The 15,029-nt window shown below is 32.6% G+C and overlaps 1 protein-coding gene across 1 annotated transcript; it reads left to right on the top strand.

Moving 5' to 3' along the window:
* The first annotated feature begins 1,195 nt into the window (after window positions 1–1,195).
* Window positions 1,196–1,546, top strand: LOC110867251. The gene has a single exon (XM_022116376.1). The coding sequence runs from the start codon at window positions 1,196–1,198 to the stop codon at window positions 1,544–1,546; it is 351 nt and encodes a 116-aa protein (XP_021972068.1).
* Window positions 1,547–15,029: the final 13,483 nt, after the last annotated feature.

Genomic DNA, 15,029 nt, shown 5'->3' with positions numbered 1-15,029 from the left:
TACTAGTCATAATTAAACGATAACGGAATTCGGTCTATACTAGAACCATAATATCAGATTGTGGAGGAAGATTATAATTAGAATTATAAATTGATAGAAAAGCAAGGATATGGATTCATGTGCGTAGGCAACAAAAACCCATCTATTCTAGTTCTATTATCACCAAGGAGGTTGAATATAAGATAAATTCTCGAAATACTAAAAATTAATTAAAAAATAAAGTTCTTTAATATTTTTAATTTGAATAAAAATATAATATTAATCTTTGATAAGAATCAGATAATTATAATACGTATATGTATCGTAGTTTTAATTATAATACGTCGATATTATTATGCTAACTGACTTTGTTCTATTAAAATTTGTTTTCACGTATATATTATTATTTAAACTGACTCCGTCCTTTTTTTTCCTAAGATGTTGATCTTATTATTTCATTAGTAAGCGTTTTACTACATAAAAGGTAAAAGGTTTGATATCTTTACAAACCCGCCACTTTACCAAAGTTTCGAAAATCTAATCATAAGATTCGAGAAATAAGCAATAAACCTGGTCTAAACAGGCAAACAACCAAAAGCGAACCGTTTGGCGTAGGTTGGCTAGTCAGGCCAAACCGTACTTATCGGTCCAGTCCAGAAATCGTGTTAAAATCATTCGAACCGGGTCGTAAATACCTCTACATTCAACATGTTATGGGTAATATACATGTTTTTATTATAGGTATAAAAAGAAAAGAGACTATTTAGTGGGCCATAATAAGGTCCATTAAATTGACCATCAATAAGCCCATTCTTTCCGTCTTCTTAATTCCATTGACCTTATTAACCATCATTTACGTTCTCAATTTTACTTAGACTTGGTCATGTATATGTAACATCAAGAAAAGGTCATAGCGGTTTAGGTATTTAATTTAAATTTAAATATAAAACCAAACCATAACCGGCCCCATTAAAAGAACCGGCTGCACCATCACCTTAGTGGGTGTGGGTGTGGTTGAGTGGTTGGTTCATCAGTTTATGGTTGAGAGTTGCCACCTTCCCTTTTTCTAGTCAAACGTGGGTTGCGGTTGTTTTCATGCATACTCTTTATATAAACCCTCACCCCTAATTAAATTTCAAGCTATCATATACCACAACCCCCCCCCCCCCCCCCAACCCCCTCTTCATATTTAGTTATTTCAAAACACTAAAAAAAGATGGTTGAGTTGATGAAAGCTAAAAGAGTGCTAGCAATAGCGGATGCTCTTTCTTTTTATTGTGCGCTCGCACTAGTCGCACTTATGCTTACCGGCGCGTTTAGAGATGATCAAAATTTTAGTTATTCGCTTAGCACGAAGGAGGGTGTGGGGGGAGACAGGCTGCCGGTGATGAATATACGGCCGTGTGACGAGATATATGTGGTGGGAGAAGGGGAAACACTTCACACCATAAGCGACAAGTGTGGCGACCCGTTTATAGTCGAAAGAAACCCGCATATTCATGACCCGGATGATGTTTTCCCTGGTCTCGTCATCAAGATCACCCCTTCTTCTTCTCGTATACAATAACTTATTTTCGGGTTTGTTGTTGTTTTTTTTTTTTTTTTTTTTTTGTGGTAATTTGGTCTCCCTCGCTATGTGTTAGATGTGGAGAATTGTAATCGTAAAATAGTAGTTATTTTTTGTTTCTTGGGATTTATATATATAAAAACACTAGGTTAGAACCCCGTGTATTACACGGGTTGAATAAATGTAATTTTATATATTAAATAATAAAAACTTATATCTTTATGAACCTTGTATATTATACGGGTTAAATAAATGTAATTTTATATATCAAATAATAAAAAAAGTTATATCTTTAAAAACCATGTGTATTACACAGATTAAATAAATGTAATTTTGTATACTAAATATTAAAAACGTCGTATCTTAAAAAAAAACCCGTGTATAATCGGGTTGAATAAATCTACCAAATAATAAAAAATTACATCCTTAAAAACCCCGTATATTACACGTGTTGAATAGATATAAAAAAGAGTTATATCTTTAAAAACCATGTGTATTACACAGATTAAATAAATGTATTTTTGTATATTAAATACTAAAAAGTCGTATCTTTAAAAAACCCGTGTATAGTCGGGTTGAAAAATCTACTAAATAATAAAAAAATTATATCCTAAATAAATGTAATTTTGTATATTAAATACTAAAAACGTCGTATCTTTAAAAAAACCCGTGTATAGTCGGGTTGAAAAATCTACCAAATAAAAATATATATATATATATATATCCTTAAAAATCTCGCGTTTTACTCGAGTTGAATAAACATAATTTTGTATACCAAATAATAAAAAAAGTTATGTTTTTAAATAATTAGGATAACATTTAATATTAATTTATTATTTATATATTTAATATAAGATAATGAGATAAGAGAGGTATTTCTTTTAAAAATATATTAAATTAACAATTTAGATTTGAGGATAATATTTTATTAAAGTATGATAAGATTTAATATTAATTTATTATTTATTTATTTAGATAAATATAAATTTGAGGATACTTCAATGAATGACATGTGTACAAAAGTTGGTTTCTTTTATTATAGTAGTTAGATTGAGCTTTTGAATTTTGTTACAAAGTATTATATCATAAGTGCATTTGAAGTCTCAGCTTTAATGATCCTGCAATCCAAAGTTAAAATTTCTTTGAAATATCATCACAATTATGACTTTAACCCGCGAAAGTAAATGATTAAACAATTCATGAGTAATCGGGTGGGAACTCTGAATATAGATTTATAATATAGTAAACTGCCATAATGGTACCTGAGGTTTGGTCACTTTAGTTCAAAACTCAAACCTTTTTGAATCTGGGTCCATGTGGTTTCAATTTTGTTGTCATTTTTATCCAAAATCAAAATTTGGTCAAGTTTTCAGTTAATATCCAGTTTTTCTGTCGTTTTCCTCCCTTTTAATGAAGTGCAAAATGGTTTTTAACGTTTTATTATAACAAATCAAAAAATCTGACCATTTTGCCCTTTATTAAAAAGGAGGAAAAGAACAAAAAAAACTAGATGTTAACTGAAAAATATGAACAGATTTTCCTTTTGGATGAAAATGACAACAAAAGTGAAACCACAGGGATCCAGATTTAAAAGGTTTGTGTTTTGAACTAAAGTGGTAAAAGTGACCAAACCTCAGAAACTATTTTTATAGTTTACTCTTTATAAATGAGTTTGAGTATGTTAACTCAAACTCATTTCATGCATATCTAGCAGGGCAGAAGTGAAACAAAAAAAAAAAGTGTTTTAGGCTGTTACTTCCATTAATCTCCCGAATTCTATAATAAGAAAATTTTGTACGTATATAATTTGGGTTTTGGGATTATAGACGAGATTGGGTTTGCGATCATGGAATCAAAAGCAAAATAATTTATGTTTATTTTTCAAAGAAAAAAAAAACTTCAAGCTTAAGAAAATTCTTTTTCCCCACTAAAGTTACAGGAATCACAGCAAGATTCGATTTTGATTCTTACGATTTTGTAATGTTCTAACCATTAATTATAAGATTCTCAATTATTTTTTTGTATCAAGTGATTATGGGTCATATATGATTGAATATCAAGGTTTTAACATAGTTGATGCTCATGCAGTTGTCTTTTATCTTGTTGACCTTGAAGTCATTTTTGGTGTCATTTTGTCATAAAAAATATATGAAAATTCGGCGTATTACAAGGCTGGAAGGTGTGGTAGGGGCTTTATCACCGCCACCTCACACAAGGGCTTTAAAGCCCACTCCTTTAACTTAAAGGGTGTGGGATAAAGCCCCCTAATGCCTATAGCGTCCCTTTATCTTGACCAATCCCTCCTCGTTCTTCGCCACAAAAGCTCGTTAACATGATGGAGCTCCCTCCTATGGCGCCCCCTCTTCACTTGCTCGGTATGGGTGTATAGCGCCTAGGGGCGCTATAGATGCTGATCTGGCCTGGGTGACGCCCCCACACCCTCCGGCCTAAAGGACATCCTAAACACTAAAGTTTATCAATTTGTTTTCTAACATAACAATATCAAAACTTGAGTGATTTTTATAATTAGATAATGTATTAGTGACTTTGTTGAAACAATATTGAAACTTGATTACAATTTCATGATTTTGTCCTTACAAAGTCATGTTAATGTAAGATGTGGAAGATGATACAAATAAACCATGTATGAAGAAAATTCAGTAATTACAACTGAAACATAAATAAAATACAAACAATTTTGTGCATTCAAATTCAATATAACTCTAGCAAACCACATATAGAATATTCTTTCTAAAAATATCGACACTTGAGCACTACCCAAGTACCAAAATGTTATTGAATATAAAGAAATTAAACAGCGAAGGGTAGGTATGGAACAAAATTCATTATGAATTAAGTTGTGTCTAAAATAGAGGTGAGGAGAACACTGATCAATGTAAGGATTTTGTCAGAAACAATAGAGAAGCTCATCCACTTGGGTCTAAAATAGAGATGAGCTCGGTCATGTAAGTCTCTAGCATCACTCGCAAGCTAAATTGTGAAGCCTGGACTAAAGACAGTCAAACCGTGTCAAAATTAACCCGTGAAGAAACGTTACAGTTCAGAAGATTCATTAATAGGATCATATCACAAGTAATGTGCAAATAAATTACAAGGTTTCCTAGGCTTGCGAAAAAACCGAATTTGCACCTAGATATGTGGTTTTCTTATTGTCACACCATGGTGTGTGGTGGACAAAGATGAGCTATACGTACCTCATGTAACAGAGACGCAATCCATGGTATCTCAACTATAATTTATGCCAATGCATAATACTCGGTTTCAGTACCTAATCTAACATTAGTGCATGCATTGCTTTTTGGAGCTTTGATTCATAGTGTTGGGCCGAAGAGAAACACATTTATCTGGTAGTAGACTGACGATCACTATGGCATCTAACTCAATCATCATCTAGTATCACATTTATCTAGTAGTAGACTGACGATCACCTTGAAAAGTGACACATCAACTCTCCTGGTGTTACAGTTGAAGTAACCCAACAATTTTGTTACCTACACCAACCCATATAAGAAACCAAAACCCATTGTAGTGACATGCTATAACACCATGACAATCATTGTACTATAATAACTATAATAATAAAATCCAAAACTTAAACCTTGAAACATGAATGGAGTTATTGTTGCATACAAACTTAATCGTTAAGTTTCCTCATAACCCTAAAATAGGGATGTTCATGAGCCGAGTTATTGTTGTATTAATCTTGATCAAAACTTGAGCAAATAGTACTAACACGAGTTGAGTTGGCTCGGTTCGATATTTCCACCAAAGCCAAAAACTTAGCTCTATCCGGCTTGACTTCAACTTGAGCCAACTTATAGCTTGACGAGTTGACTCATCTTCCTTAATTTTGATCCTTTTGTATGGTACCCTTTGTAGAAATATTAAATAACAAGTTAACAAATAATCTTAAATCATACAATACTGAACTTTCAATACACACAAGGTAATGGCCAAACTTATTCAAGCTTGATCGTTGAATTTCTTTATAACCATAAAATAGGGATGTTCATGAGCAGTTATTGTTGTATAGAGCATGATCGGCTCGAGCAAGTAATAATATGGGTTGAGTGGGCTCCAATCGATATTTCCATCAAAGGCAGAAACTTGGCTCTATTCAGCTTGATTCGTCTCAAGCCAACTCATAACTTGACGAGTTGATTCATTTTTTTTCCCAATTTTGATGCTTTTGTATGGCCCTTTTAATATAGAAATTCAAATATAAAAATTGTACAAACAACCTTGAATAATACAATACTAATCTATTAATATACGCAAATGAGTACAAACAACCTTGAATAATACAATACTAAACTATTAATATACACAAAAGAGTACAAACAACCTTGAATAATACAATACTAAACTACTAATATACACAAAAGAAAATGAGCCAACTTATTCGAGCTAGCGAGCAAATTAGTTGAGCCGAGTTAGCTCATGAGCCAAATAGATCATGTTTTATAACAGTGAGTTAACTTCGGCTCAAAATAACCAGCTAAAAAAGCTTATGCATATATATACTGTATTCATTAGATTGTTTACATGTGTTTCAAACAATATTATTAATAAACTTTCTTCTGTTGTTAGCATTTAGTTCTAGTTTGATGATGGTAAAAATAGTTTAAAAGAGAAATTATATTTTATAATCTATATATCAAATTAAAAATGTGAGCAACCCATAATATCATACCCATATAATATCTATATATGACTTAGCTACACTCACATAATATTACATAATTACAAGTTTCATTGCTTTGTGTACGAATTTTTCTTATTACTAAACTTATAGTTAATTTTATACGAATTTTGTTTTTTCTATTATAAATGTTAATGTTTTCATACATTCCGAATATAATGTTGCGACGTACTCATTTTTATTTGATTTTTGGTATAAATTTTACAAATATCATCTACGTTTCAATGTAAATTTTATTCAAAACCGTCAGTTTTCAAAATCGAGTTGTCGCAACCTCATGTGCTTCTCTTTACATGCAACGTAAATTTTATTTCAAATCGAGCTAGGTCAAATATGATATATTTTTACTTATTTTTTTTTTTAAATCCGCTTTCGTGTTTCGTAACGTTCACTTTTACAACACCATCATTTTTCAGTTATTTCTTAATACCCCGCAATAACGTGCTTTTTTTATCTACATTTCCGTGCTCATAATCAAGCTAACCATAAGTACTATTAGTAACCTACTTAAGCCTCCGTCAACTTTCATATTATGTATTAGTTTCGGTAAGTTTCCTTTTTGATGAGTTTGATGCATGACATAATATTAAAAATCTTGATTTGGCCGAATAGGGTCGGCACCATATCCTATCCTCACCCAACAACTTTGTCAACTTTCATCAAATTACTCTATTTTTAACTTGACACATTATTAATAATCACACTAATTATAGTCTTGTGTACCAACATAACTATGATCAATAAACTTCGATGAAAACGACATTGTATCCAACTAAATAATAAAAAAAAGCAAAACACGTGGGCTAAGGAACACCTCTAATGACATAATTTGTTGATAAACATAAACTATTTATAGTCAATTTGTTGATATAATAATGGCTGCTCATTCTCTTCACGCAATCCTTTTTAGTCACCTCATTAACATATATAATTCAATAACTTTATTACTTGTGAGAAAATAAAAGAGAGAAAGTAGATTCTTAATATCAAAATATGGAAATAAAGCAAATTTCAAATTTAACTAGATATATGAGAAAGATTAAGACTTCCAATAACCATAGGTGATAGGACTTGGACCAGTGGAATGAGCATGCACCGTTAGCTAAAAGTCTAATAATCGCTTTAGCCATCAGCTTTGACAGTATTATTGTTATTCTTATATTCCTTGTTATAAGTTATACATAAAATAATATTATCTTCTTCTTTTTTGTTGTTTTTAATCTAATCTTACAATAAAGAAACCAAAAAGGTTATGCTTCACCAACTTCTTCTTTTTTCGAACACCAAATTTGGATTACTACAGTGTAATCGTGCCATCAGTAGAACTATCTGATTATATCTACTATGCAATAATGCTTATAATATATACCGTGTCATCATGTCACCGATAGAACAACTACCTGATCATATCCATCTCTACTAGTCAATAATGTCTATACATCAATTCAGGAGGAAACCTAATAAATCTGGGAAAAACTCCCATTGTGAGAATCGAACACAAGACCTTATAATCCCAAGTCTTATCCCACCCCAAGACCTAGGGCTGTAAACGAACCGAACGAACACGAACAAACCCTTGTTCATGTTCGTTCATTAAGGAAACAAATGTGTTCACGAACGGTTCATGAACACTTACCGAACAAGATTTTATGTTCGTGTTCGTTCATTAAGGAAATGAGCGTGTTCGCGAACGGTTCACGAACACAAATAAATTTGGCGAACGCGACGAAGGATAAAGATAGATGGCCCAGAGAGTAGCACTCGAACTTGAATCCCTTATTGTGAAACGGAGGTCGATCGTATTCGCCGATGTAAATAATGAGAATTGAAAGGGAAATGATGCATAAACAAGGTGAAAGTGAGTTTCCTCATTTCATTGTTAGGGTAATAAAACAAATAAAAGTTTAATAATATAAAAAGTATAAATAAATCAATTAAAACACAAACATACGAACATAAACGAACGCAAATCAACGAATGTTCACGAACACCTTACCGAACGTTCACGAACACAATCGAACGAATGAGACCTGTGTTCATGTTCGTTCATTTAACTAATCGAACGAAATTTCTTGTTCATGTTCGTTCGTTTATTAAACAAACTTCCCACCGAACGGTTCACGAACTGTTCGCTGAACGTTCGCTTCGTTTACAGCCCTACCAAGACCTATGCTAGAATGTTATGGGCTTCACCAACATCTTACAAATAATATCTATAGGTCAAAAGATTTAACTTGGTGACCAGGGTTGGAAGAGAGTCTAGTCGAACTTGATTTAAGACTCTAAGCTAAGCTCGATGACTGCTTGATTGTTTGATGATCTTCCATGATGTAGGGTCAACAAGCTAGCTCGAATATATGTATGTATCTTGAGACTCGCTCATCAGTCGTATATATTTATATTACTTTAAGAATATTGATGTTTAACAATTTATAAAATAGACATGTATATTACATGACAAAAAAAATTAAATACAAATATCTTTAATGTACAAAACGTATGAACTGAAGGTTTTCCTGAAAAAACTTGGTGGCATTTTCGTAATTATTTTACTCGTAAAGTAATTATCAAAATTACTCTACAAATGATCTTGTAGGGTGATTTTATAAAATGATCTTCTAGGGTAATTTTGTAGAGTATCATAATTACTCTACAAATGATCTTATAGGGTAATTTTAAATTGTATGTTGTTTGATAAACTTGTAAAATAATTTTGATACATGTGTAGATTAATTTTGGTAATTACCATTTTACAAAATTACCCTACAAGATCATTTATAGAGTAATTTTGATAATTACGGTATGATAAAATAATTATGAAAATGCCACCGCGTTCTTTTTACTTTTTTTCATGTCTTTTTGTAATTTTGTACGTTAAGCATATTTGTCCGCGAACTTAACTCTATATTACATAGTGCGACAAGTGTAACACTAATTTTTTAAATCAATGAATTTTAAATTTATTTTTGACATAAACTCTACGCAAAATCTCTTTTCTTAATCTAGATGTTTACACTTATCATTGGCACATTGACATGTGTACTTTTACTTTGTTGTTCATAAGCAATCGTATTTTAACATAAACCAAGTTTGAAATCCAAGAGTTATATATTATAGCTAAGTAAGACGAACAACCACTCATACAACAACAAATAAGTATATCATTAATCATTCTTTACTCAGTCATTTTTATAATACGATTATGTTGGTGATTTTAGTTTCACTATTATTATTTTATCATAATTGGATGTACTTTAAACCAAATGAGAAATCATAATAAATATTGATATAAGTTAAGGTGTGTGAAGTACATGTTTGGTCAATACTATTCTGATTTAGGGCACCAAGAAACCTCTAAACTCCTAATGGGCCATAGGGATTCCAAGGGGTACCGCTATGGTGGGGATGGATAAAAAAATGATGGTGAGTTCTGAGTTGGTAGTGATGTGACATGACGTTATGCATTTTTTTATTAAACCACAACACACAACCTTACAACTAAACAATACCAACGTAATCCTTAATATATAGTACGTTACTATTGAGAAGTGGTAACTAAGCTCAATGACTAGTATTAAGTTGCAACTATGCAGCGATAAATGATGGATCAAACGTGAATCAAACTAATTACCATACCTAAAACCGTAAACCAAATGTCTAAGAATTTTACAAGTTTTGAAAATAGACAAGATACAAATCTTAAATGGCAAATTAACATTCTTATTCACTTTCATTATCACACTTAAATATTAAATTAAATTAAAATACTATAAATAACCAACATATTTGTGTTTATAGTTGTTGTACTCTTGACTTTGGGAATTTTTTTAAAAAAATGGATTTTTCTTTTTTAACTCTAAAGTTTTAATCTTTAGCAACTTAAGTCTAAAGTTTCAATCTTCGGTAATTTAACCCCTTTAATTAATTTGATTTTCACTTCTAATTCAAAAGCTTCCATCTTTTGCAGTTTAACCCCTTTGATTTTTTTACTTTTAATCCAAAGCTTTTCATCTTTTCCAATTTAACACCAACATATTTTTACTTTCAACATTGGTCTCTTATACTTTTCATCTTTCGCAAGTTTTCCATTTAATGTTTCGCTTTAAATTTTCTGAGTTAAGACACCACAACATGCGTGTGGGCTTCAACGTTTTTTCATCTATTTTTTCCCATTTGACAGGCCCGTCGCAACGTGTCTATTCCCCCCCCCTTTGATAGGTATGTTGCAACGCACGAGTCAGATCGACTTAGTTATTCTTTTCTATGTTTTGCACACATGCTCACGATCATGTAAGAAACATTTGACTTTCATCTAATATGATATATAACTAACAAATTCCCGTCGCATTGCGGCTGATGATAATTCTAGTTAACTTCAATTTACAAATACACAAACTTGGCATTGGAGCCAAGTTTAAGATTTTGATAATGTGATGGTGTTACACACAAACCCAAGTGCCTTCTATGACACAATAAAGATCTTACCCATGGTAATGGTGTTATGTGAGAATAGAGTTAGTTACATTAGTTAGTTGGTTAATAGTACACAAACTTGGCATTGGAGCCAAGTTTAAAACTTAATAATATGATGGTGTTACACACAATTCCAAGTGCCCTTTATGGCACCATAATGATCTTACTTATGGTAATGGTGTAAGTTAGAATAAAGTTAGTTACAAGTTAGTTGTTACTAGTAGTGTTTAACTGCTCTAAATAAGTGTTGCGTTGTATCAAATCATTAAGAAAATACAATATATTTTTATATCGTGCTTTCTCTCTCTAAATTAGGTTCCCAATTTATTTAACCACAACTCATGATGTCATCCAAGATATTAGGATAACACTCACCTCATCCATGGTAATAGTGTTATCCATAACATAGGGGTGATACTTACCTCACTTATTGTAATGGTGTTGTCCAAAACACTTGGAATCATACACTACACTCATTCTCTACCCATGGTGATAAGGTTGTCTTTAAGCATAAAAAAAATCACCTTTCAAACCAAAATATCATAACTTAATGTTCAAGAAATGGAATTCAGGTCCATCATATAAGCAGTGTAAGAATACCCCTTTAAGAATACATAATATCAGTATATAACAATTTGTGTATCCCTATAAGAATACGTCTTTTGTACATGTGATATGCTTTTGTGGACAAAAAGTTGTCATTTTTATTTAACACATGTGATATGTATTTAATGGTTTACGGGAGTGCTCAGTGGGCAACAACGAAAGTGTACTCAGGGGGCAAAAGTGAAAGCGCACTAATTTTAACGTTATTTTACTAATTTCGTGAAAATAACGTTAAAGGAGAGGGATGGTTAATCATGCATCATGTGGTGACGTTGATAGCCGAAGACAAGGGAGTACATGCTAATCAGCCTTTGTCTTAATTGCTGAGTGTTATGTGCCTTTTATCTAAGGCTTAATGCAAAACTACTTTCAAGCCGAGGGTCTCATTAGAAGCAACTTCTCTATTGCTATGGGGTAAAGGTAAGGCTGTCTACATCTTTCTCCACTCAGACCATACCTTAGCTTTGCTATTTGATGAGATTTACTGAATATGATGATGATGATATGTATGTAATGGTTGTAAAATCATGAATTCTTATCCCTTTGGAAGAATATCCACATAAAACCAATTTAGTTGAAAGCGTTTTGGCATGTCTTTGTTTTGGAAACTTCCGAAAAGATTCATATACTTTTGTTTTGAATTCTAGGCAACCGAAAATATCCTTATACTTTTGTTTTATATTCTAGGCAATAATTCATTTAACACTTCTTAGTTTTTCCATGACATTATAGTCTAGTGTTATCTTAAGGGTGAAATAAGGCTTAATACCATTAGGTCTTGTGTTTGATTTTCACGAGGGGTTTTTTCCAGATTTATTGGGTCTCATCCGGAATTGGTGTATAGACATTATTGCATATGGATATGGTTATGATCGTGTGGTTCTGCTGATGCATGATAATACTTAAGTGGTCCGCCAGTTATCCAAATTTACCGTTTAAAAAAACACGTATTAGCTTGTAAGATGTATATTCCAAAATCCAACCTCTAAGAGCATTCTCATCCAATCCATCAAATTATACATACATTCCATTAAAAAACAACTCCTATATCAATATATTTTCACTAAAAACAAATATTTTTTCTCTCTCATTTTCAATTAAATAATATTATCATTACATTTTTCTCTCTCCTTCACTCACAGCCACTTTTAATATATATTAAAAAATTATACTGGGTGAACAGTGTCCCCCCAAATATACAGATGAACAGTAACATTTTCTCTCTCCTCCACTCACAACCAATTTTTATACCCTTTATAATATAAAAATTACCCCTCACATCTTTTGATGGTTTGGATGAGAATGCTCTAAAACATCAACCAATTACTATGAAAAATATTAAAAGGATCAAACTTTTATTCTAATCGGAGTTGAAATGCATATTTATAACCATTTTCAATCAAAAACAACAAATAAATATACGCAAACTTTACCTCTATATTAGGGAATAAAAAAGCTACCTCTATCCCATTTTCTATCAAAAGTAGTTTTACTGGATTGGGTGCAAGTTAAATTACACATACATTTGGTTCTAGCACTGTATGATTTATAATACATTTCAATTTCTCCCAAAAACTAAAAAAAAAGCATATTATTTTGAACCAATTCTATCTCTTACTTTCCAAACGATTTCCCATACTTTCACTACTTGAGATTCAAAACACTTTTATTAAACAAGTTAAACAACTTTGAACCAATAATACTAACATCATCATTCATCTGATTGACTATAATGTCACATAGTCATCTTTTGAGGCCTTGTCCGGCACCTCCAGTTGCATGAGAGCTGGCAAATTCGTCTCGTTTATGATCAGAGTCTAGGGATGAGCTCTATATCGTACCGGTGTCGAAAGTACCAATTCTAAAACTTGCAAAAAATTAGATACAATATTCGAAGGTAAAAATTGATAAAACACCGTACTGGTAAGTGGTACCGAAAGTACCGATCCTGAAAATCGCAAAAAAAAAACCGTACCGGTATTGAGGTGTACAAAAAAAACCCGGTTTAGGACCGAAACCGGGATAAACCGAAACCAGTTTTTTTTATCACGAACCAAACCGACGGTTAATATACTGGTTAGTATTCTTGAAAAAAAAAACGGTTTAAAAACCGAAACCGGTTCCCGAATCGGTTTTTAACCGAACCGAATCGATTAATACCAGTTATGGTTCCCAACATGTAAAACAAAAAACCGAAACGGTTTTTTTTTTAAACCGGTTTTTTTCTTCACCAAAAAATCTGGTTCAGTTAAAAACCAGACCGGTTAAAAAAAAAACGATTTGTACCACTCTAACTGGTACCAATACCTAAAGTGCTTGGTACGGTACCGGTGATCGGTTTTGGTATCGGGTACCATTTGCTCATCCTTATGAGAGTCACTGGTTTTATCCCACCGTGGAGTCATCAGGCAGTCAAAGCTTCGGACCATTGATGTGTTCGCCATGTAAATACATCTAGGCACGTACACTTTACAAATCACTGAAGTCGTCCCCGATGAGACCCAAACTAGCTATATAAACCAAGCGTTCAAGCAAAATTGAGTTAATCTCGATCTTTAAAACGTTTGACTCGTTACAATAAGCTCCCTTTTTTCTTCAAATTCATCAACTAATTAACTTGCATTAAAAATTTCTTACTTGTGTTTACTTGCTATACAAAGTATAAATCCAAAAAAAAAAAAAAAAAAATAGTATACACTTAGAAGAAAATATTCTTTCCCAAAAAAAATAAAATAATAATAATAATAAAAGTTTGGCACTGGTGGGCAATGATAGGAGACTCAGGGAAACCTGGGTTGGATCCTTGAGTCAAACGGGTTTTACCAGTAATTTCACTGTTGTGCCTACAGGCGGGTGGGTTACCGGGTTTTCCCCAGAATTGGTGGTGGACACGGGTTACTGTCGGAGTATTCCGTTTGTCCAGTGGGTACCCCGAGAGTGCTCAGGATTGATTCTGTTGACCGTTAAAAAAAAGAAGAAAATATTTTTATTTTAAAAAAATGGATTTAGGGATATGCCGTTTACTTTGGGACTAAGTGTTAAGGGTGGGCGGAGTGGGTTCGGTGAGTGGAGCGGGGAGAGGAGTTTATCGCGTGAGGAACCATTGCCACCCCTTCGGTGAGTTCAGTTCGGTGAGTGGTGAGGGCGAAAATTGGTGGGTATTTACCGAGGGTGAAGAGGAGAGATGTGGGTGAGGGAGAGTGATAATGGTGGGTTCCAACCCCTTCCAACCAATAACAAATTTATCTTTTTTTTTTTTTAAATAAATTGTTTACCACTCTCCATGTGTTTAACCATTAATAGTGATTGAGTGCAAAATAGAGAATGGAGTGGGACTTTTTTTTTCACACGAAAAAGAGCAATTACAAAGCAATGGAGTAGGACTTGACATGACATGATGTTATTGGTTAGAAAATAGTTTAAACACTTACCGTTTGGTGACCACTCCCTCCACCCTAACTGTTAACCATAACTAACGGCAGGTAAGTAAAGCCAAAATAGCACGGCATGGTCTACTCTTAACGCCACATACACGGCCACCCAACTTCCTCTATTTCATTTGTGTATATATATACACGCACATAGTTATCAAATTACACAAAAACATCAAATTCACAACAACCATCATCATCATCTGTATATATATTTATATATATATTTGTATATTCTCTGATTTGCTCC

This window comes from Helianthus annuus, chromosome 7 (assembly GCF_002127325.2).
Source record: "Helianthus annuus cultivar XRQ/B chromosome 7, HanXRQr2.0-SUNRISE, whole genome shotgun sequence".
In the NCBI taxonomy this organism is placed as follows: Eukaryota; Viridiplantae; Streptophyta; class Magnoliopsida; order Asterales; family Asteraceae; genus Helianthus; species Helianthus annuus.
This window is presented reverse-complemented; position numbering and strand designations above follow the sequence as displayed.

Bases quoted from the DNA above. Each gene is read 5' to 3' on its own strand.
- LOC110867251 (XM_022116376.1), top strand. From the start codon at position 1,196: ATGGTTGAGTTGATGAAAGCTAAAAGAGTGCTAGCAATAGCGGATGCT.